Here is a 22,025-nt window from a genome sequence, read left to right as displayed (position 1 = left end):
CTTACATGTGTTTCAATTTAAGCAACTATGACCTCTGCAATAGAAGTCATTATCTTTTTGACCAAAATATCTGCTTAATGCAAATGTCCATTGAAACACTTCATCACAAGGTGCACACAACTCCAGATTCACATAATCCGCGTCAAGGAAACAGTGAGAAACAGTAATAGCAAGATCATGAATGGAATGAGCCTGTTTGAACTTTGAACATTATCTCTCAGTTCAGAGCAGTTTGAGTAAACTTCCAGTCAGTGACATGAGATTTTGTATCACTGATGCTGTTATGTTGGTTTGTCATCGCTTCTGAAATGCTGCAGTTGTCTTTATTTCGTACCAAGATGTTTCATGAGAATTGATAGTCCTGATTGTAGACCCTCTCAAGCCCACGCTCTTAACACCCACTCACTTAGGATGGCACTTCCTCTGACAACTGACGTCTGTAGTCATTATTGCTTTCTATGTTCAGAGTTGCTCAGGAATAGCTGGTCTCTGTCTTCATAGCCGCTTTCTAATAAATGCCACGCAACAAGACTAGGTCAAAAAGCCACTAAACCAGATTGATACCAACGTATGCTCGGCTGCAGCTCTATAATTCAATGCAGTTCCTTGTTTGTGGGTTTACACAACCTTAAGAAAGCTCAATTCACATTAGAGACTGTTTTTATGGTGGTCAACATTTTAGTAATCCCCCAGGATTTTAGCCATCCAGAATCCGCAATTTTTGTTTTTCGCCATGACATGAACAAAGTGCATGAACAAAGTTTCCATACAGCTTAGTGACGTGTCGGTGCACCAGCGTCGAAGCGCTACGCTAGACCGACAAGCAGATTATGTTTCCATAGGGAGCTATAGAAGAGCGACAGTTGTGCGCCTCATGTAAAGGCTGCATATTTAAGAGGTCATGTACACACACAATGCAAAACCGTTGGTTGCCAAGGTCGTTTCCCTAGCGCAAAGATGGTGCATCGCACTGGGTGTTCTGCTTCCAAACCGTGACACTGAGTCATGACAGAATGAGAGTAGCGTGGCTGTTTTCATGATTGCATTGCAGCGCCATCATGGGGTTTTTGTCGCTACGCTATCACTCTATGGAAGCTTGGTAATTATGTGAGTTAATGTCTATTCTGTATTCTTTTAATTATGGATAATTAAAATAATATTATGATCGGTAATTATGCATCATACTTGACCAGATGCACCTTTATTGGGGCTGATCTTGTGGGGAAAGAAACATCAAGTACTGCGCCTCTGTTGTTTTTCGGGTTTGGCAATTACTGTGCGCCATTTTCCTTCATCATCAGGAAGACCGAATTTTCGTAGCCAGGAAAAACAGTGTGAATTATGATAATTATGCTGTTGCCATAGAAAACAAGGTTCTCAATGCCCACCATTATAATAAAAATAGCTCTCTGTCATTCCTACCACTTGTTTAAAATTTAATTGTGGCCCGTAGTATGTAAAAAAGATTTTAATTAGTGTCTGGGCCAAAGAATTGATGGTGAACACAGCCTTGAGCATGTATTAACACAATGCCTTGAGTGTTAACGACAATGATTGTATTTTTAGCATCTACATGCAAGTCAACTTGTCGGGTCCATTTCATAGAATTCAAGAATTTTTAAACCTTCTGTATGGCCAGCTGAAGTCCAGTAACTCATAAATTATGGAAAACTGTTCTTGATAAAATATCTATCATCCTTCATGGAAATATTTTTTTAAGATTGTTGGATTGTTCACAAACCATTCTAAATTAGTACATATAATATATATATGATATAAGGCTGTCAGCGAAAACTTATAATACTGTCTGAGAGTATGGAAAACATTGTTGTTTGACCATATACATCTATTATGTAAATTTTCACACTAGCTACCATTTGACAGGTGTGAGTTTACCCTGTGAATACATATACTCTTTACATTTTGACAAGTGTATGAGTATTATGTAAATGTTCACACCTGAGTTTCCTCATTTCCTCAGTTTGTCATAAGTATGGAATTTGAATGGCATCAGTAGTAGTCCTGGTGAAAATACGGTTGATCATCCCAAAGGACGATTTGGACACAATGTAAAATTATGATATAAATTTATCCTTCAGTCGATAGAACTTCACGAGACCCTTTAAATCGACTGCATGTCGTTTTATTTTGAGCATTAAAAATGCCAAAATAATCACTGCAGCAAGTGAAGTAAAATTTTGTAAGTGTGCACTTTTATTTGACTTTTTATTTTTGTTTTACAAAACGGTACAATTAAAAAAATATACTATTTGTGAGTTTCTAGCCCGCAGTTCCTAACTTGGTTGCGGAATGTACACAGAAATAAATTTTGTACTAAAATGTAACTAAAGTAACTAATTATGGAATAATAAGTATAATCATGATACCAACTATAATAAGTAACTATGGAATGTGCTATAATTGCCAACACAGCCACACATTCTTCACACCGACTAGAACTCGTAGGCTATGATATCAAAAAGAACTATCTTAATTATACCATACCTGCAAAAACACATTTGTATAGGCCTGGTTGACCTTCAACTTGGCAGAACAGACAGTAGTAGGCATATCTTTAGCTCTCTGGTCACTAAAAGGTCGATCATTTGAAGACCGGTACAATGAGGTCATGGGTAAAAATCTGCGAAGTTTGATGATTCAATAAAATAGTTGCAAATGTTCGATTTTGTTGAAAAATTATTATTAACCGCAAAAAATCGGCACTGAAAGATCAACTCGTTAGTTACCAAGAAGTAGCCACAGCTTCGTAAAGCAGTGAACATCAAGGATGATTTGCAGACTTAAGAAGAAATTTTCTATAATCAGTTTTTACAGTAAAACTGAAAAAATAGTAGAGGAAAATTAAGTGTATGAATTCTTAAGTCAATGCTACTGACCTTGACACGGCTTTTGCTTGCCCAGTTTAGTTACTACCTCAAAGCTCATCAACACATGCAGTGAGACTCTACAAGTTGGACTATAACCAATCAATCTTGGTGAATTGTCACAGACGAACAGACAAATATCAAACCTTATATTGTAGTAAAAATCAAACCTTCGAAAAAATCAACCAAATTTCTATCAGGGACCGTTGTATGTATGAGCATGATGAGAGAGGAGTATTAGCAGCAAAAAGGATGACCAGAAAATGTTCAGTAGGGAGGGTTTGAACCGCTGGTGTCCTGGTTATTGGTTGGTTATTTATCCAATGCTCTACTGAAAAAACAGAGCCACCGCTAACAGTGACCTTCAGCAATGCATAAAATATGTGTTAGTCTTGTTGCTGCACAGTAACAAATTTATCTTCAATATAAGTTGTTGGTAAGTCGACTACGCAAATATGAAAACATCTGCTGACAAAAAAAACTTTTTCTGTTTTGAGCTTCTATTGCAACAGTAAAATCTAAAATTGTTTTCGATCGCAATTACAAGATGAAAACGTTTAGCTTCTCAAATATCAGATATTGCAGGAATGAATTTTGTTTTTGCAGTCATCTCTCGTTCCCAGCGAGCCGAATGATGAATACTCTCGTCTTCCTGTTCAAAAAAAGAGAAAAATTGACAACGAGACTCATATTAAACCTGAGGGAGGTAAGTGTAATGGCCGATAAAATTGCTTTTTAGCTGTTTCAGCTTTGGCCCATAGCTGAAGCTGTGGGCTATTATACATGTATGGACTGCCCTATCTGCTGCTGCGTGTAGCCCTTGTTGCTCATTGCTGTTGTCCTCGCTGTTGTTGAATCCACATGATGTGCGACTTGGCAAATTTTCCCAAAGTCTAAGTGAGGGTAAAATAACTAACGAATTATATGCATCATATTAACGTGTCTATCTGCGGTAAGTATATACTTTGTTTATAGTTGTGGAGGCATATTGTATACAAGCACAAAGAGGCTATCAACCTAAAACGGTAAAATTAATAAAAAAAACTATTTGTGAGTTTCTAGCCCGCAGTTCCGAACTCGGTTGCGGTATGTTCACAGAAAAAAAAGTATAATAATGATAATAATTTTTCAGATGAATGTTATGTTAAAGACAGTGGAACCACGGTACTCAAACAGTTCCAAACTTGGCCAATTTAAAACTTGAATGAAAATCTTGAGAGTACAGTGCGCCCTCGGGTTACGACGAACCTGTTATAAGATTTTTCCGCCCTGTTATGTGGAACACACTGATTGTTCATTCTCCGTACGAAATATTTTTCGCCATACGAAATCAATAAAAAATTATCTCGAAATTCAAATTTCGCAGTTGGTGTGCTGATTACGTCAAAATAACAAATATGCCAATATGCTATTCGCCGAAATCAGTTCAATTTCATTTGTTACGTACTGCACATAGAACATTGTAACGCTACATTTTATGGCAGGTCATAACCACTAAATACACTAAAGCTACTTTAGGTAGTTATATATAGTTAACATATTATTTTGCTACTAACTTTTAATATGTACAGTACGTATATAAAACTTGATGATGATTTTTATATATAAAACTATGATGATTTTTACCGAGGGATGTTTGCATTAGGTATTCATTATTGATTTCTATAACCCTCTATACGAAATGTTTGCTTTACGATGCCAACTCTGAAACGAACTAATATTGTATGGTGAGGGTCTACTCTATTTTGCTTCAAATATTGCATGTATTTAGAATTTGAACAGCCAAACGCGTGTCAATTTGAGTCTGTGAGCGGGGATAGACTTCTGTTTTGTGTATCCTTCAGGCAGTGTGTATAAACTTCAAGAACATACATGTATGTTTTACATGAATCAGAGTGTAGTTTTGATGATTGTGACGATCGACCTTCTCAGGTACAGTGTCACTAAAATCATGGCAACCACTACAGAAACAACGAAAAAAATTAATTGTTATTGATCATTATTAGTACATTTATTGGACACTTTTACTGATAACTTTTTATTATTTGTTTGTAACGATCAAAAAATGTCAAAATGGCGGCCAAATAGGGGTGACGATCAATTAAAGCACATAAATTACATAATTTTTTATTATATATTTCAATACATCAGAGTCTTGGCTTTCGAATAAGCCTATATTCAATACACAAAGAATAACAGAACTATGAAAAACGGGTGTCAAAAGTACGTCCTGCAAAAAAAACTTGGTTCAGGTACTCAAAATGTGACGTCATAATTCTCATTTAGCCTTAGGTCGTCGATCCCTTTCGCTGCCATTGAGGCTGCGTTTTTCTGTGACAATCGGTGCTGTTAAACCCGGAGAGCGCTAATAATAAACTAAGATTCTAGATAATCAACAATGCCCGCGATCGATCGTGCTAACGCCCGACCAATACAAACACATGTTCTCGGTTAATTAATTATGCTTCAATAAATGTACTGTCGTTGATGAAGGTAGTGAAATCACATCGATTGAATTATGACCTGCGGTTGCGTGGCCCTAGGACTAAATGTCAATCGCACTTTCGCGAGATCAAGCAATGCTTGAAATTAATTAGTCTCAGTCGTCACCCTTAAACCATTACTGTCACGAACAACTTTTATTGAATTTTTTAAGTAAATCAGACACGCTGATTCCGATTTTGTACTCAAAATAAAGATTAGTCCACTAACCTTCAAAGTCATTTAGGCTTTTTTAAAGCGTTTCAATATCCGTTTCGAAAACAACACAATCGGCATTACAAGCTCCGCCCATAAATATGTGACGAAACCTAGCTTTTTCAGAAACGGAAGTTCGGAATGTTTAGTCCGATTTAAAATAATAGAGATGGGTGTCTTAAAACCCATTATTATCTAAATCCAGCCTGTAAAATAATTTCAGCTTTTTATGAAAGAGATATAAACTATTTAAAATTGCTCGCAGCTTGTTACATGACGTTTAAATGGGCTGGAAGCCGAGAAAAATAAGCTCAAAAAGCGCGGTTTTATCACAAGCTAGCGTTGTTATCGCGCTTTTTAAATATGCAATGCTAAATAGCTTATCTACCTTTCAGAAAAGACTGATATTATTTTTAAAGCTGGATTCAGATATTAATAGATTTTAAAACACCCATCTCTATTATTCTAAATCGGTCTAAACATCTCTACGTAACTTCTGTTCCTAAAAAGCTAGGTTACGTCAAGTATTTATGGGCGGAGCTTGTTATGCCGATCGTGTTGTTTTCGAGACCGATATTAAAACGCTATAAAAAATCCTTTATTACTCTGAAAGTTAGTGGCCTAATCTTTATTTTGATTACAAAATCAGAATCAGCATGTCTGATTTACCTAGTAAATACGATAAAAGTTGTTCGTGGCAGTTATGGTTTAACATCACATTAAAAATAAAGAGCTAGTGCATAATATCATCGGGAAAATATAGTATGGTTCTTGGAGTCTGAGGTACTTATCATAGAAATAATATGTACATGTACATGGACAACTAATGACACTGATTCCTTTGTCATCTTCATTCGTTCTCTGGAGTTGTTCTACCTTCGCCTGCCACTAGCGTCATTATCGTCACTTTCGTAGTTGATAAGTAAGCGGTAAGAGCACACAACAACGAATATGAGAATTGTGGCGTCACAATTTTCGAGACTATGCCAGTAAACTTTTTCGCGGTAGAGCTCTGGGGAAATCCTATAAACACCAACCAATGTCTGTCTCACCATGGCAAACAATAGCTCATTCGAAAGCCAAGACTCTGATGTATTGAAATATACAATAAAAGAATTATGTAATTTATGTGCTTTAAAGGAAGGCACGGTATTTTTCAGTTTTTAGTGAAATTTTACTAGAGGTAGCATTTAAATAAAGGTGGCATTCAATGAGAGGTTTCACAGTATATGTATATTATGCATATATGGATAAGATACATAGGCTATATGTATAATATATAATATAATATCCAGATATGTATGATCCCACGAACAAACGAGCGGAAGCGAAGTATGAGAGTTTTTATGATAAATGCATGTGCACACAACTTACGAAAATTATTCATCAACAATGAGACGAACCCTTGTCTCGAAATTTCATCAACAAATTTAACCATCGTTTTGTAGGTTAGTTAAAGTATAATAACGATACAAAACACATATAGGCCTATTTAAATATGTTACCAAGTCTTTGTAAATTATCGAAATTCTCTTAAAACTTACCCATCTGATCGGATTATACACAAATAGACAGATTTATTAGGACGAAAATCGTCACAAAACGCTTGAAAAGCTTGGTTTAATAAAAGTTAAGACTGGCAATTGAAACGCCGGGCGACAGAGAATAGAACGATTTAGTCGTGCGCATTTCGCGAAAAAATAACGTGCACATTTCACCAGTCTATGGCATTGTCGACGGTTTCTGTAATTAACGTAGGAGTACTGAAATCATTTCATTTTTGCCAATTTCAAACTGACATTTTAGACACTTGCGTACTTTGGTATTCTAATTGATGTCCAACGCAGTGTAAGTAAAGGAAATGACGATATTTTTTCTAACGATTCTAATGAGATTATTACGATAATTAATTATAAATTTGGATGACTACAGAACAGTGACTACATAGTACAAACTTTCTAAAAATCTATATAAATATCAAAACTTCTTGATATCGCTAACTATGACGTTTTTTAATGTAAACAAAATTGTACATTGGTTTTATATTATTACTATATTAATAATATTGATTATTCTAATAATATCAGTGCATTTTACTTCTAATATTGGCCAGTATTGCATTTCTCCTATTGCAGGGGAGAGATATAAACATATAATCTTTTCCTTTCATTATTGCTGTTTGTTGTATATAATAACACCCACACCCAGTACATTACAGCTACCATTGCAGTTATCCTATTGCACTGCTGTGCCATTTGACTGCTAATATTGCATTTCTCAACCATCAGTACCCTTTCTTTTTTTCCAATATCACTTTGGTCGTGGGCTGTATGACAGTGGAATTTCTAGTATATAATATACATATTTGTATGTATAATATATAATACACAGATATGTATAAGATACATATCTGTGTATTATACGTATACTACTGAATTTGTACTCACTATAGTAAGTTCTTCTGAAGCTTAACTCATTATGTCCTCAGGTGTCCATCGTCATGGTCTGAAATCTAATCTAAAATATAAACAAATACCACATTAATCAGTATGATTTTACTTGGTTAGCAAGAAGAGGTTTTGTGTTTGAAAACCTTTCCCATGAACTGGAGTTTATATCAGTTTTCTCATATGCGGTTATAATCATATAAATAAGCTTAACTAAAGTTCTAAACACACTAATGAAAAAATGTTCATTTAAATACACTTGAGGGGAGTTGTTGGCAAGGTGGGTTAACCTATATCCACCGGTAACCAATCACGCATGCCGATTTCTCTCCAAAATGCCTGTGCTAGCAAAAATAAACAAAACTTATTTGCTCATTGCTTTGCACGAAAAAAGTGGTATTAACTATAACAAACCAAATTAATGATTACAAAATTAAGAAGTAAAAGATCGCAAATTGATATGGCAAATAACATAAATAATATATTATATACATAATATAAATTGTGTTTATTTCTATCTGTTTTATTTATTTTCTGTACTGCTTTTGAGCGAAATGTAGTGATTCACTATTGCCTAACTTGAGTGTTTCATAAAACTATGTTTGGTTGTTAATTTTGCAAACATAATTTTGTACAATGGACCCTCGCCATACGATTTTAATCCAGTTTAGTATTGGCATCGTAAGGCGAAAATGTCATAGAGAGAGATATAGAAACACATAGTAAATATCTAATGCAAACACCACCTGCCTGGTAAAAATCATCGAAGTTGTATGTATATACTATACATATTAAAAATTAGTTTATGGTCACCGAAAATGGTAGATAAATTATATCGCAAGGTCAAAGCAGATTTCATTTATATTATTGCCATATCTGCCAGATTCAATTCAGCTCCAAATTAGCATAATGTTTTTTTTTGCTAGAATCATCTTCAGACAGCTGGCTAGCAAACTACTAGGTGTTTTGGAACGATTAAGTACGATAGCAACGCAGCTATAACTACTTATAGAGTAGGGTTTATTTTAACAGAAATATTAGGCTGCCTTAAAAAAGTTCTAGAAAGGAAAACTGAAGCCGGCGGATACTCTGATAGGTTCATGTCAAATGTTTGCTAAAGATCGACTTCTTAGTAAGCACTTAGATACACTTCTAGTACGGGTGAGCTAAGACTTGAGACAGGCTCAGAATCAGAGACCTGAGAGAGGTTCGGATACTGAAACTTGAGACAGACATGAATTTAGAGACCCAGAACAGGTTTTCATAAAGATATATGATACATGTTTATATTCAGAGACCTAAACCAGGTTAAAATTCAGAAACCTTAGACACTTCTGAATTCAGAAACCCGAGATAGCTTTGAATTCATAGACCTGAGAGATGTTTGAATTCATAGACCTGAAAGAGGTTTTGAATTCATAGACCTGAGAGATGTTTGAATTCATAGACCTGAGAGAGGTGTTGAATTCATAGACCTGAAAGAGGTGTTGAATTCATAGACCTGAGAGATGTTTGAATTCATAGACCTGAGAGACGTTTGAATTCATAGACCTGAAAGAGGTTTTGAATTCATAGACCTGAGAGATGTTTGAATTCATAGACCTGAGAGAGGTGTTGAATTCATAGACCTGAGAGATGTTTGAATTCATAGACCTGAGAGAGGTTTGAATTCATAGACCTGAGAGAGGTGTTGAATTCATAGACCTGAGATATGTTTAAATTCATAGACCTGAGAGATGTTTGAATTCATAGACCTGAAAGAGGTTTTGAATTCATAGACCTGAGAGAGGTGTTGAATTCATAGACCTGAAAGAGGTGTTGAATTCATAGACCTGAGAGATGTTTGAATTCATAGACCTGAGAGACGTTTGAATTCATAGACCTGAAAGAGGTTTTGAATTCATAGACCTGAGAGATGTTTGAATTCATAGACCTGAGTGATGTTTGAATTCATAGACCTGAGAGAGGTGTTGAATTCATAGACCTGAGAGATGTTTGAATTCATAGACCTGAGAGAGGTTTGAATTCATAGACCTGAGAGAGGTGTTGAATTCATAGACCTGAGATATGTTTAAATTCATAGACCTGAGAGATGTTTGAATTCATAGACCTGAAAGAGGTTTTGAATTCATAGACCTGAAAGAGGTGTTGAATTCATAGACCTGAGAGAGGTGTTGAATTCATAGACCTGAAAGAGGTTTTGAATTCATAGACCTGAGAAAGGTGTTGAATTCATTGACCTGAGAGAGGTGTTGAATTCATAGACCTGAGATATGTTTGAATTCATAGACCTGAGAGATGTTTGAATTCATAGACCTGAAAGAGGTTTTGAATTCATAGACCTGAAAGAGGTGTTGAATTCATAGACCTGAGAGAGGTGTTGAATTCATAGACCTGAAAGAGGTTTTGAATTCATAGACCTGAGAAAGGTGTTGAATTCATTGACCTGAGAGAGGTGTTGAATTCATAGACCTGAAAGAGGTGTTGAATTCATTGACCTGAGAGAGGTGTTGAATTCATAGACCTGAGAGAGGTGTTGAATTCATAGACCTGAGAGAGGTTTGAATTCATAGACCTGAGAGATGTTTGAATTCATAGACCTGAAAGGGGTTTTGAATTCATAGACCTGAGAGATGTTTGAATTCATAGACCTGAGTGATGTTTGAATTCATAGACCTGAGAGAGGTGTTGAATTCATAGACCGGAGAGATGTTTGAATTCATAGACCTGAGAGATGTTTGAATTCATAGACCTGAAAGAGGTTTTGAATTCATAAACCTGAAAGAGGTGTTGAATTCATAGACCTGAGAGAGGTCCAGAATTCATAGACCTGATAAAGGTTTTGAATTCATAGACCTGAGAGAGGTTTTGAATTCATAGACCTGAGAGAGGTGTTGAATTCATAGACCTGAGAGAGGTGTTGAATTCATAGACCTGAGAGAGGTGTTGAATTCATAGACCTGAGAGAGGTTTGAATTCATAGACATGAGGATTCACATTCAGAAGCAGAGTCAGTGCAGTTTCTGGATCACTTGAGTTCTTCACATCAGACTGTTCACAGTTCATTTGCTTTGTAATAGAGTAGCCTATAACATTTGCTGCCTCATCTGATTTGTACTTCTATCTAAAGTAACTGTTAAGGCTGGTTTCTATAAAACAAAAGTTGCATAATATCACTGCTTTCATGACATACATGACACAAATTTGTGTCTGTCAGCAAGTCACCCGCAACATAAAAATGGCGAAAATCTGCAAGTCAAGTGAGTCTTGTTACTCGCAAATCTTTATCAAATGTTTCACCTAAAATCTATCTACAATGTTCTTAATTAATGGCTTGACGTATGTATCACTATGTTTCCATGACACGCATGATGCATAAGTTTGAGTCAATCCGTAAGATATCCGCATCATGGAAACGGCATCAATCCTCAAGCTAAGCGAGTTTTGCTATTCGCAACTCTTTAGCAAATGTTTCACCTTTGCGAATGATGGAAACGGTCCTTATGAATGATGCGCATTAAAATATCGCGCAGACTATTCCATATAAACATTTTTACTTTTCAGTCATTTTTATTTCAATTCAGCAGTTCGAAATGCTGCCAAGAGTGATGGGACTGCTATTTATTAACCTGTAGGGTCAATAATTAGCTATACAGTCTAAGTATTTTTACCGAAGATTTTTATTTTAATGTTTCATGCTTGCGAATGATGGGCAAAAAGTTTTGACTCGAGTTATTCCGTTTTAAACATTGTCCACACTTCAGTCATTCCTATTCGAAAAGTGTGCTGCTAAGCGATTGCTCCGCTATGATGCCTGGCATGAAATTCCTTATCTTTTTTATTAAAGTGTCGGCGTTAATCCGTAACACGTCCATTGAAACACATATTACACGCTAACTTGAACCATAACTGCCACGTACAACTTTTATCATTTTTTACTTGGTAAATCAGACAGGCCGATTCCGATTTTGCACTCAAAATAAAGATCGATTCACTAACTTTCAAAGTCATTAAGGCTTTTTACAGTATTTCAATATCGGTCTCGAAAACAACACAATCGGTACAACAAGCTCCGCCCATAAATATGTGACGTGTGCTAGCTTTTTAGGAACGGAAGTTGGGGATTTTTAGTCCTATTTAGAATGATAGAGATGGGTGTCTTAAAACTCATTAGTATCTAAATTCATCCTTCAAAATAATCTCAGCCTTTATAAAAGGTAGATAAACTATTTAACATTGCTTATAGTTTGTTACAGGATGTTTAATAGGTTGAACGCTGTGAAAAATGAGCTCAAAAAAGCGCAATTTTAAACTTGTGAACTTTGAACAACACAACTAAGAATAATTGTGCACATTCGTATTACACTGGACTATCTGGACTATCACAGTGCACATGACTCCCAGCATACTACTACCACATTATAGTAAGATCTACTAAACATCTACTTCATCATTTGACCTGACCAGCCTCTTACGAGACTGCCTACATTTGTTAACATATAAAGAAGTAAAATGAGAAGTAAACAAATTAGAGCCCATCATAAAACTAGCCTTAGGTCCTGAGCTTTGTTTCCCTTCATGAATGATAAGTCTTTACAAATATGTGATTTTATTTGTTTGACATTAAATGAACTGATATGAATGCAAAACATTTGGCATGATAGAAATTGTCTACTCTTATCTACTATCTCCTAAACGCTGTCCCTTCAACAAGATAATACAAGTCAGCAAAATGTACATACTTCTCTTCTTTTTTTTGCTGTCTCATGCTTTCCTATTTATTATGTTTCTATTGCGCGAATGGTGCGAGTTTGAAATTCTACGTTGTGTAACCGTGTGATAATCCCTGTAATGGACATTCGCATGTTGCAGATAATTTGTTAAAAATGATAAAGGAAGTCTAAGCGAGAGGTCATAGCGACACACTCCTGTCTCGCTTGGCAGCATGTTTTCTAGACACAAAGAATCATCGTTTAAAAGTATAAGTATTACTTCAAAGTTATCTTCTGTTGCAACTTTTGAGCACATTCAACTGCTCAAATCGAAATAGGAATGACTCAAGGATGGAAAAATGTGTTTAAAATGAAATAGCTTGCGCAGAGTTTACTTGCACATCTTTGGCAGGGGCCGCTTCCATCTTTCGCAAGCGTGAACCACTTGGTAAAAGTTTGCGAGGAACACAACTCGCTTGACTTGCAGATTTTTGTGATTTCCATTTTGTGGATAACCTGCAGATGACGCCATCCGGGTCATAGGAACAGTGAGTATCAGCATACAAGACAACTGAGCTAACAGTCATCCAATATCTAACCATTACTTGGAAGCAACTGCTTGACAGCTAAGAAGTCTTTTATGAAATGACACACCAAAAGTTTAAGTACTCGTAATATGAAATGCGTCTATGTATCCTGAAATGGTTTCATCAGAGTACTATTGCTCCCCCACAGAAGTACATAAAAACTAGGTTATGTGATGATGATCAGAGAGTTGTAAACTCTCACCTAGCGAAGAGAGGAAAGTGATATTCTTCAGATTGCGGATGACAACAAACTTGACTATTATCTTCCATAATGGAAACATTGAATACATAGATAGGATCTGTTAGACTAGTCTGATGTAAGGTACTACTCCGTAGGAGCTCTGCAGACTATCCACTGAACGATTGATGTTTTGGTTTTTGATGGGCACACATTCCGGGTCATTGACCACTCTGCATCTCATTCGGATACTCTTTGTGTTTGAAATACCAAAACAACTAACCGCTTTGAGGCTATATTTTATTTTTATCTTGCACTTGGCCCGGGATCAGAGCCTAAAGGATGTCTAAAGGTAGACTTCAAGCCATTGATGAACTTTCAATGCGTTCTCTTTCTAAATTTGGCTCTTGTTTAAATAGACTTGTTTTTGCCGGCTGTCCACAGGCTCAATTAGCCGCCATAAATAACTCTGCCTCCAAAGTTACCGCTAGGGTTGTTGTCGGCCAACGCAAACAAGTTTAACATTATCGCATGCATACAAGGCGTCACTGCTGAGCACAGTATACAGAAGTGGCATAGTGTAGACATTACTGTTCTGAATGATTAGGCTATAATATATATATATATATATATATATATATAGTCAAACATGGATAACTCGCCCTCGGATAGCTCGAACACATGGTTAATTCGAACAATTTCTTTGGTCCGCTCCCACGTAATGATAAATTGCTATAGATAACTCGACCTCAACTCTGTTAACTCGAACAGTTTTTGAACTCGAATGGCTACCGAAACGGTTGTTATCTCTTTAGAAAATCACTTTATTCCAAGCCATAGAGGTAAACCTCAACTTTTCGTAATTCAAAGGCATCGTTATTACCACCATCGGCAAAATATTTTTGTCAACGACTTTTCTAAAGGTTTGGTGAAATTTGATTTATACCAAACATCCACTTAGCGATGGCCATTCGGAGGCAAGGAAAAGCGAGGTAACCTTCGCATAAACTTCAAGAAAAATCAACAAAATTGATCTCGGCTAAAACGCTCAAAAGAAAAAGATGTCTTTTCTTCTGAACATTTCAAGAACGATCAAGTTTTGCCAGTTTAATCTAAAAAACGTCCTGGCAATAACATCACCTCAAACAACAAACCAATCTCAAGTGATAGAAAAATCTCCTATACTTTTTGATAATAAAGTTTTAAACTTTACATTAGAAGCATTTAATTTGAAACAAGCCATTTATGCTTTTGATTTATATTATAGTTTGTATATGTACATGTATCTGCTAATAAATAAATAAATACATGGACTTGTGACAGTGCTCTGATAACTTGAACGCTCTGATAACTTGAACACCTTTGCTCGTCCCGTGAAGTTCGAGTTATCCATGTTTGACTGTACATATTAATTGAGAACAGTAATGTCTTCACTGCTACTTCTGTGTGGTGTAGACCTACTCAGAGCTAACGTTGTGTGTTCATACAGTAGACTGACCGCTATATTGTTTGCTTATATATATATACTACTGTAGCTGCATTACCCGTCTACGGGAACAGATTTACGTACAGCAAGAGGTTTATTGAGAGTTGTCTTTCATACTGTAAAACAACTCCAAATATGCAGTCTACTGAAATTGTTGCTCTGATCAGAGTATGCATACACATATACATGTCAATAATGTTGGCGAGAACGATGGAAATCTGTGATGTGTTTTACAGCTAGATGCGTGTAAAATCTAGTAAATAATCTAGATTCACGCGTCTAGATTCATGCATCTGTTCATACCCATCTATATTTGCAGTTGACCATCACATGCTTTTGCCGCTGAGTTCCCAACTCGGCCGAACAGTCTTTACCCGCCGAGCAGTTGACAATCGCAAGCTTGCACTTGCCTCGCAATCAATCGCCTCGCACTCGCAATCAATCGCCTCGCACTTGCAATCAATCGCCTCACACTCGCAATCAATCGCCTCGCACTCTATCGCAATGCAATCAATCGCCTCACACCCGCCTCGCAATCAACTGCCTAGCACCTAATCGCTATGTGTTTTACAGCTAGTCTACGATGCATTAGTCCCAAACCACTCAAGTTGAAGTTGTACTTTTTTTGTACAGAGAACTGATAATGAAATTGACATTGCTAGGCAAACTGAAGTTTTTCAAACTGACAGTATTGAAAAGTTTTGCATCTTTTAAGAAATCCTACAAAATATTTTGCTATCGCCAGCATTTATTGAATGGGCACTTCTACATGCTTAAAACACTAATCATGGCTCACCAGTTCTTCGTCTATAGCCTGTGTTTTGACACGGTATATACAAACAGTGCCACAGTAATGTGGTTGTGTTGATAAAATTTATATGTATCCATCGGTTTTTTACGTCATCAAGCCGTTTGCACATGCGCTCGTTCACAAAAAGCTGCCATATTTGTAGAAAACGATCGTTAATCTTTTATTTAATGGTACTTTTTAGTGTTGTTTTAATACTATAATAAAAAAATCGCAAACAAAAGCATCGTTTTCAAAAATTCATTGCAAAAGCTTCGTGTTTTTAATGATAAAATTGTCTATAAAGATGGCTGACAACGATAAAATGGCGTCACGAAAAAATGAAGGATAACAACACAGACAGTATGATGTCAAGGCAGATGCAGCATTAGCACCTTACAATAATAAAACATAATGCCAACATGATAGCCTTTTTATGAGATGCAATGAGGAACGAATGAATATATATATATATATATATGTATACTAAAAAATATGTTAGAAAATGCTGCATGTAGATAATATGAAGAAATAATAATATAGCAGAACATGAAGAACATAGCATGATAAAACAATAACATAATGTTAATTCAATGCAGGCATGACATAACAATATGTATGAACAAACAGTTTTCGGCTTTTACCTACTTTTGAGCAGGCAACGTACAGCTGGCCATGGTTAAAGCAGGATGACAGTAAGTTGATACCAGCTGCTCTCTTTCTTCTCACCGTGACCTATCGCAACGCTCGGAGTACCCGTGCAGGTTCTGTAGTAGCTGTAGTACTAGTAGCTGGAAAAAGATAAAAGTAAATCAGCTGCGGAAGGAAATGAACATGTTTACTACCACCAACAGTGGCAAATGCAACGTTTTTAAATAGTGGAGATGTGGCAATTCATAGACAATACAACATTGAATGAGAAGTACTTACCTTTTTGAAGTAGAAACGGTTTTTCCAGTGGCCACAACGTTCACGTGACCTTCCCGGTACATGTTGGCAGTAAATATTAATTCCGTGTAATTTACTACTCATTAATTTATTTAATGAGTAATAAATTTTATTAAATTTACTACTAATATTTACTACTAATTTAATTTCACTACTTACTCTTATTAATTCAGTTCACTTCGTACGACCCAATCGAAAAAGTGAAAAACCGCTCTATAATTTATTTAACACTCTTATTAATTCAGTTTCACTTCATACGACCGAATCGAAAAAAGGAAAACCGCTCTATAAGGTGGACTAACACACACACGCACACACACAAATATACAGACAGATTGTTTGTCGTTTATATAGTAGATACGAGCTGTGCTTTCCGGCATTGCCCGGTTATTAAAAATCAGCTTATAAGCAATGAGAAGTTATGAAAGTTGCCTGTCATTTGCTATTAGCCTGGCTCATTGCCAATGGAAAATTTAGTAAGCTTACTAACGACAATCACTTAGACAATCACCTTGCGAAGTACGCAAAGCCGTTGGGTATTTGCTCCCATAGAGGGACATATATCGGCTAGGTAACAATTCAATCTCTATGGCCTATTGGGTAGGGTGTCAGGGTGGTAAACTGTAGAATCAGAGATCCAATCTTTTTTGGTACAGATTCGTTATTCCAAGATTTTAATAGCTATAGCTGGAGGGACACATATACACACATGTCCACATACTTAGAGAAATATAGATATAGATAGACATACTAATTGAATGCGCGGTGCTACACATGTAATAAAAAAACATGTGCACAGAAAATTTATTTTTATCCAACATATACCACATTTACTATTTTAATTTGTAATGAAGGTGTTTTGTTTATTTCTGTCAACTGTGCTATATGTGTGCAGTGTTCATTTATAGTAATTCATACGGTACAGGCTGTGGTATCTACTACAGATCTATACTGTCAAGTCTTGTTGGTCTTGTGGGTTTAAGCATTTTTCTTCGTGTATGGGCATGTATTTATTTTATATGGCTTCACGCATAATGCTAGCTCCAGTGTAGAATGTGAAGCCATGAAAGATTTGCATGTGTGATAAGTATGCGCCCAATTTATTCCATAGTATAGCCAATGGGACAGCGTAGTTTAGGCCGACTGGATAAATGCCTGTCTGCAGAACCGGAGGTTGAGTTCAAACCTAATGCACAGCGGACTTTTCATTCCTAAAACTTTATCAATATAACTTGACACGCGAACGACAGATGACAAACAAACACTGAGATATATATATAATATATATCGCAAATTAACAAAAATAGCTCAGAAACTAGCTCATTGAACAATTGGATTTACCTATCATAATTATAATAATAACCTATAATAATGTTTTTTTATCAGAAAACATAAAAAAATGTGTCATCTGTATTAGAGAATAACTTTAACTTTTGCTACATGCTTAAAAAAGCTATAAATCAGCGCATTTTACCTTTGCAGAGTTCCTGCAGTAAGTCATAATGTGCTATAAACATAAACTTACATTCTCAAAGTACTTTAACTAGAATATTGTTATAAAGGAAAAATACTTTTTACTTGCACATAATAGGAAAACCTTCTCAAAAGGTTGACAATTGTCATGTAGTACTTGGAAAATTTTGGTCTGACCTACCTCAAATAGTGATTGGAGATGCCGATGGCTTTGTTGAAGAAAATGATGAAGCCAAAGTGTAAATTTGCAAATAATTTTTAAGGTAGAAGACAGTTCACATCACATACTGAAGATGTTTAAAAAAATACATTACTTATGTTTAATCCTAGCATTTGAACCCACATTGATTACATGTTACACATTCGTAGCATAAAATCATCATTATAAATTCTTTTTTAATATTGCAATACGATTGTTGTAATTTCCTCTTATAAGCCTACAAGTGCAATCATACAAAGGAGGTGCTCTGTATGACTGCACTTGGTTGTGTGACATTGCACCCTTAGATGGCATTCTAGATAGCTGGTTACATGTCATTATCTTTTGCCAAGCCTACTGATGCGACTAGTAGGTAACAAGGGAAGCGACTAGTAGGTAACAAGAGAAGCCTGCCTAAAACACCTTTGACAAGGTTGCTCTTTTGCTTTTTGATGGTTAATTCTATTTACAACATCGGACGGTTAACTCTTTTGGAAACATCATGGGGTTAACTCTATTTAAAACATCGGACGGTCAACTCTATTGAAAACATCAGATGATTAACTCTATTTAAAACGTCAGACGGTTAACTCTATTTAAAACATTGGGCGGTTAACTGCATTTGAAGCATCAGATGGTTAACTCTATTTAAAACATCAGATAGTTAACTCTATTTAAAACACCAGATGGTTAGGGTGCTAGCAGATTTCCTATGAGTACTCTAAAGGGTTACAAGTAACAAAATATCGCAAAAACTATGTGTCAGGAATTATGTATGCCATACGCGTTTATTTATTCTTCGTTTATCACTTTATCTGTAAAATTGGAGTTATCATCTATATATCGTTATCAGTAATATTCGAATGAGACAGTAGTTTCTCTATTGATGGTTCGAGGAACAAATCCTAAAAATTTAAATAAACATGTGACGATAGATCCTATGGTTTTATTGTCACATGTTATCATAGGTTGCAAACCATTCTATGGTGTACACATGAAGAAATCCTCCTGGTGACTGGTATATACCCTACAGGACAAAATTATTCATGGAGTTATATTTCGTGAAAGTTGTCTTTCCATACATTTTCCTAGACTATTTTATTCGCGGAGGAAAACATCGCGAATAAATTAATCCGTGAATTCAGCTAGCAATAGAGTGCAAAACCTTCACAGGGGTATAATATGTGTTTAATTTTATGTATAACTTTTGTATGTGGAAAACGATACTTTTTTGTCGCCCCACCATATGACATTTTTATCCGTATGATATCAACAAAACATTCTTTTGAAATTCAAATTTGGCAATCGGTGTGCTGAATATGTCGGAATAACGAAGATGCCAACATTCTATTCGCCAAAATCCCTCCCACAACGCCTGAAAGAGGTACGAAGCTCCCTCTCTCTCAGTTCAACGTTATTCGTTATAAGTTTTAGTGAAAATGAAACTGGAAACAGTTAGGTGATAACATTTTAGGCGATGACAAAATTAAAGTTAAGTTTAGCAAAATACATGCTAAAACTTAGCCCTAAGTATGTATTTAGTAAGCTAATTTCATTTATGTTAAATTCAAAGTTTATATTATACGTCTGTCTTGAATGTAAGAATGTACTGCAGTATGTATACTGCACATAGTATATTGTAATGTTACATTTTATTGCAGATCATAACCACTAAATACACTAAAGTTACTGTAGGTAATTATATTTACTAAGGTTAACATATCATTCTGTTACTAATTTTTGATATGTCGAGTCTATATATAGAATTTGGATGTTTTTACCAGTAGGTGTCTGCATTAGATGATTACTATGGGTTTCTATACCTCTCTATATGACATTGTCGCCTTACGATGCCAACACCATTACAAATTAAAATCGTTTGGCTAGGGTCCACCGTATATGGATCTGAGTCTAAGATATACTCTGAGCTTTTACCTTGGCAGAATTAATTGCTATGCTAGTAGCACTTGGTACCTAGTACTTTACTATTAGACAGCACTTAGTACGGTGTTGGCAGCACTTACTATAAAGTTGTAGTACGTAGTACTACGATTGCAGTACTTAGGACTATGTTGGCAGTTGTTAGTTATGCCTTTAAGCAGTTAGATATGAAACCTAATAAATATGAACTGGATCTACCAACTCCGCCGTTTTTGTCTGGTGACTTCTACCAGTTACTGAATTACAACTACTAGACGGGATATTTTCATAAATTTGGAGTCTTCAAAGTTCAAAGAAAGACCACTTATGCCAGTTATTCTGTTGCAGAGAGCAGTGATATATTTTCCAAAGATCTCGAAGCTCTGCTAAAGAGACCATGTAAGCAGCTAGTGAGCCCAGGTGCTGACATCATCAATACAAACTCTATCACCTCCATCCCTTCAAGTTGGCTCTCTCGAGGTCAGTACACGGCAGCAATAATAACCTATAATGGCTCTCGAGGTCAGTACACGGCAGCAATAATAACCTATAATGGCTCTCTCGAGGTCAGTACACGGCAGCAATAATAACCTATAATGGCTCTCGAGGTCAGTACACGGCAGCGATAATAACCTATTATGGCTCTCGAGGTCAGTACACGGCAGCAATAATAACCTATAATGGCTCTCGAGGTCAGTACACGGCAGCGATAATAACCTATTATGGCTCTCGAGGTCAGTACACGGCAGCAATAATAACCTATAATGGCTCTCGAGGTCAGTACACGGCAGCGATAATAACCTATAATGGCTCTCGAGGTCAGTACACGGCAGCGATAATAACCTATTATGGCTCTCGAGGTCAGTACACGGCAGCAATAATAACCTATAATGGCTCTCGAGGTCAGTACACGGCAGCAATAATAACCTATAATGGCTCTCGAGGTCAGTACACGGCAGCGATAATAACCTATAATGGCTCTAGGTTATTTATTCTCAAAAAAATTGCTACAATTAATAACATGATTAAAGGTGTTGTATCTGTCTAATTATATTATTACTATAATAATATTATTATTAAAGAGCTCTTATATTATACTCAATAGACTGACAAAAGGTTTTTTATTGCTTGTGGATGCTCTGCGTCGTTCATAAATACAAAGGCTTCCTTAGAGACTTTTTACCGTAATCCTGGGTGCATAGCATAAGAATATTGTTTAAAAACACTGCACGGCTGATTCGAAATGCCTACCTAAAATTTATCTTAATGTTTAGAAAAAAATGCTCATTTTTTCAGCGCAAGTTTGACTCAGCATGTAGCCTTTGATGTTGCCTTCTCCTTAACCCAATTTCCGACCAAGCCGATTCAATCGGCTGTTCGGGCTGATTTTACTTTGACTGGGCCAATCAAACCGGCAGTTAAAAAATTGCTCTATAATTTTTCTGATTAGCTCATATCTGTTAGTTTACGAGGAAACAAAACAGATATGTTTTCAGTTGGAGTCATTGTGATAATTTCCGTTTTACTCGTTTTGTAAATTAAAAATTTTTCAAGTCAGCGATCCTAACTGCTACACTGAATATGGACGAGGAAGATATTTTAGGTCATTTAGATTCTGATGGCAGTGATTTTGAGGCCGACTAGACTAATGATGATTACTCAGAAAGCTCTTCTGAATCAGACGATCAAGTAGATCAAGTAGATCA

The 22,025-nt window shown here is 36.0% G+C and overlaps 1 protein-coding gene across 1 annotated transcript in view; it reads left to right on the top strand.

Moving 5' to 3' along the window:
- The window catches only part of LOC137387774 (uncharacterized), a 67,630-nt gene that overhangs the window by 29,983 nt on the left and 15,622 nt on the right, over positions 1-22,025 (top strand). The window contains exons 3-4 of the mRNA XM_068074286.1: positions 3,492-3,591; positions 20,668-20,799. Of these exons, the coding sequence (XP_067930387.1) occupies positions 3,492-3,591; positions 20,668-20,799 (232 nt within the window). The remainder of the gene's footprint in view (positions 1-3,491; positions 3,592-20,667; positions 20,800-22,025) is intronic.

Source organism: Watersipora subatra, chromosome 2, assembly GCF_963576615.1.
Source record: "Watersipora subatra chromosome 2, tzWatSuba1.1, whole genome shotgun sequence".
Lineage (NCBI taxonomy): Eukaryota > Metazoa > Bryozoa > Gymnolaemata > Cheilostomatida > Watersiporidae > Watersipora > Watersipora subatra.
Note: the sequence above shows the minus strand (reverse complement) of the source record. Positions and strands in the feature narration are given on the sequence as shown.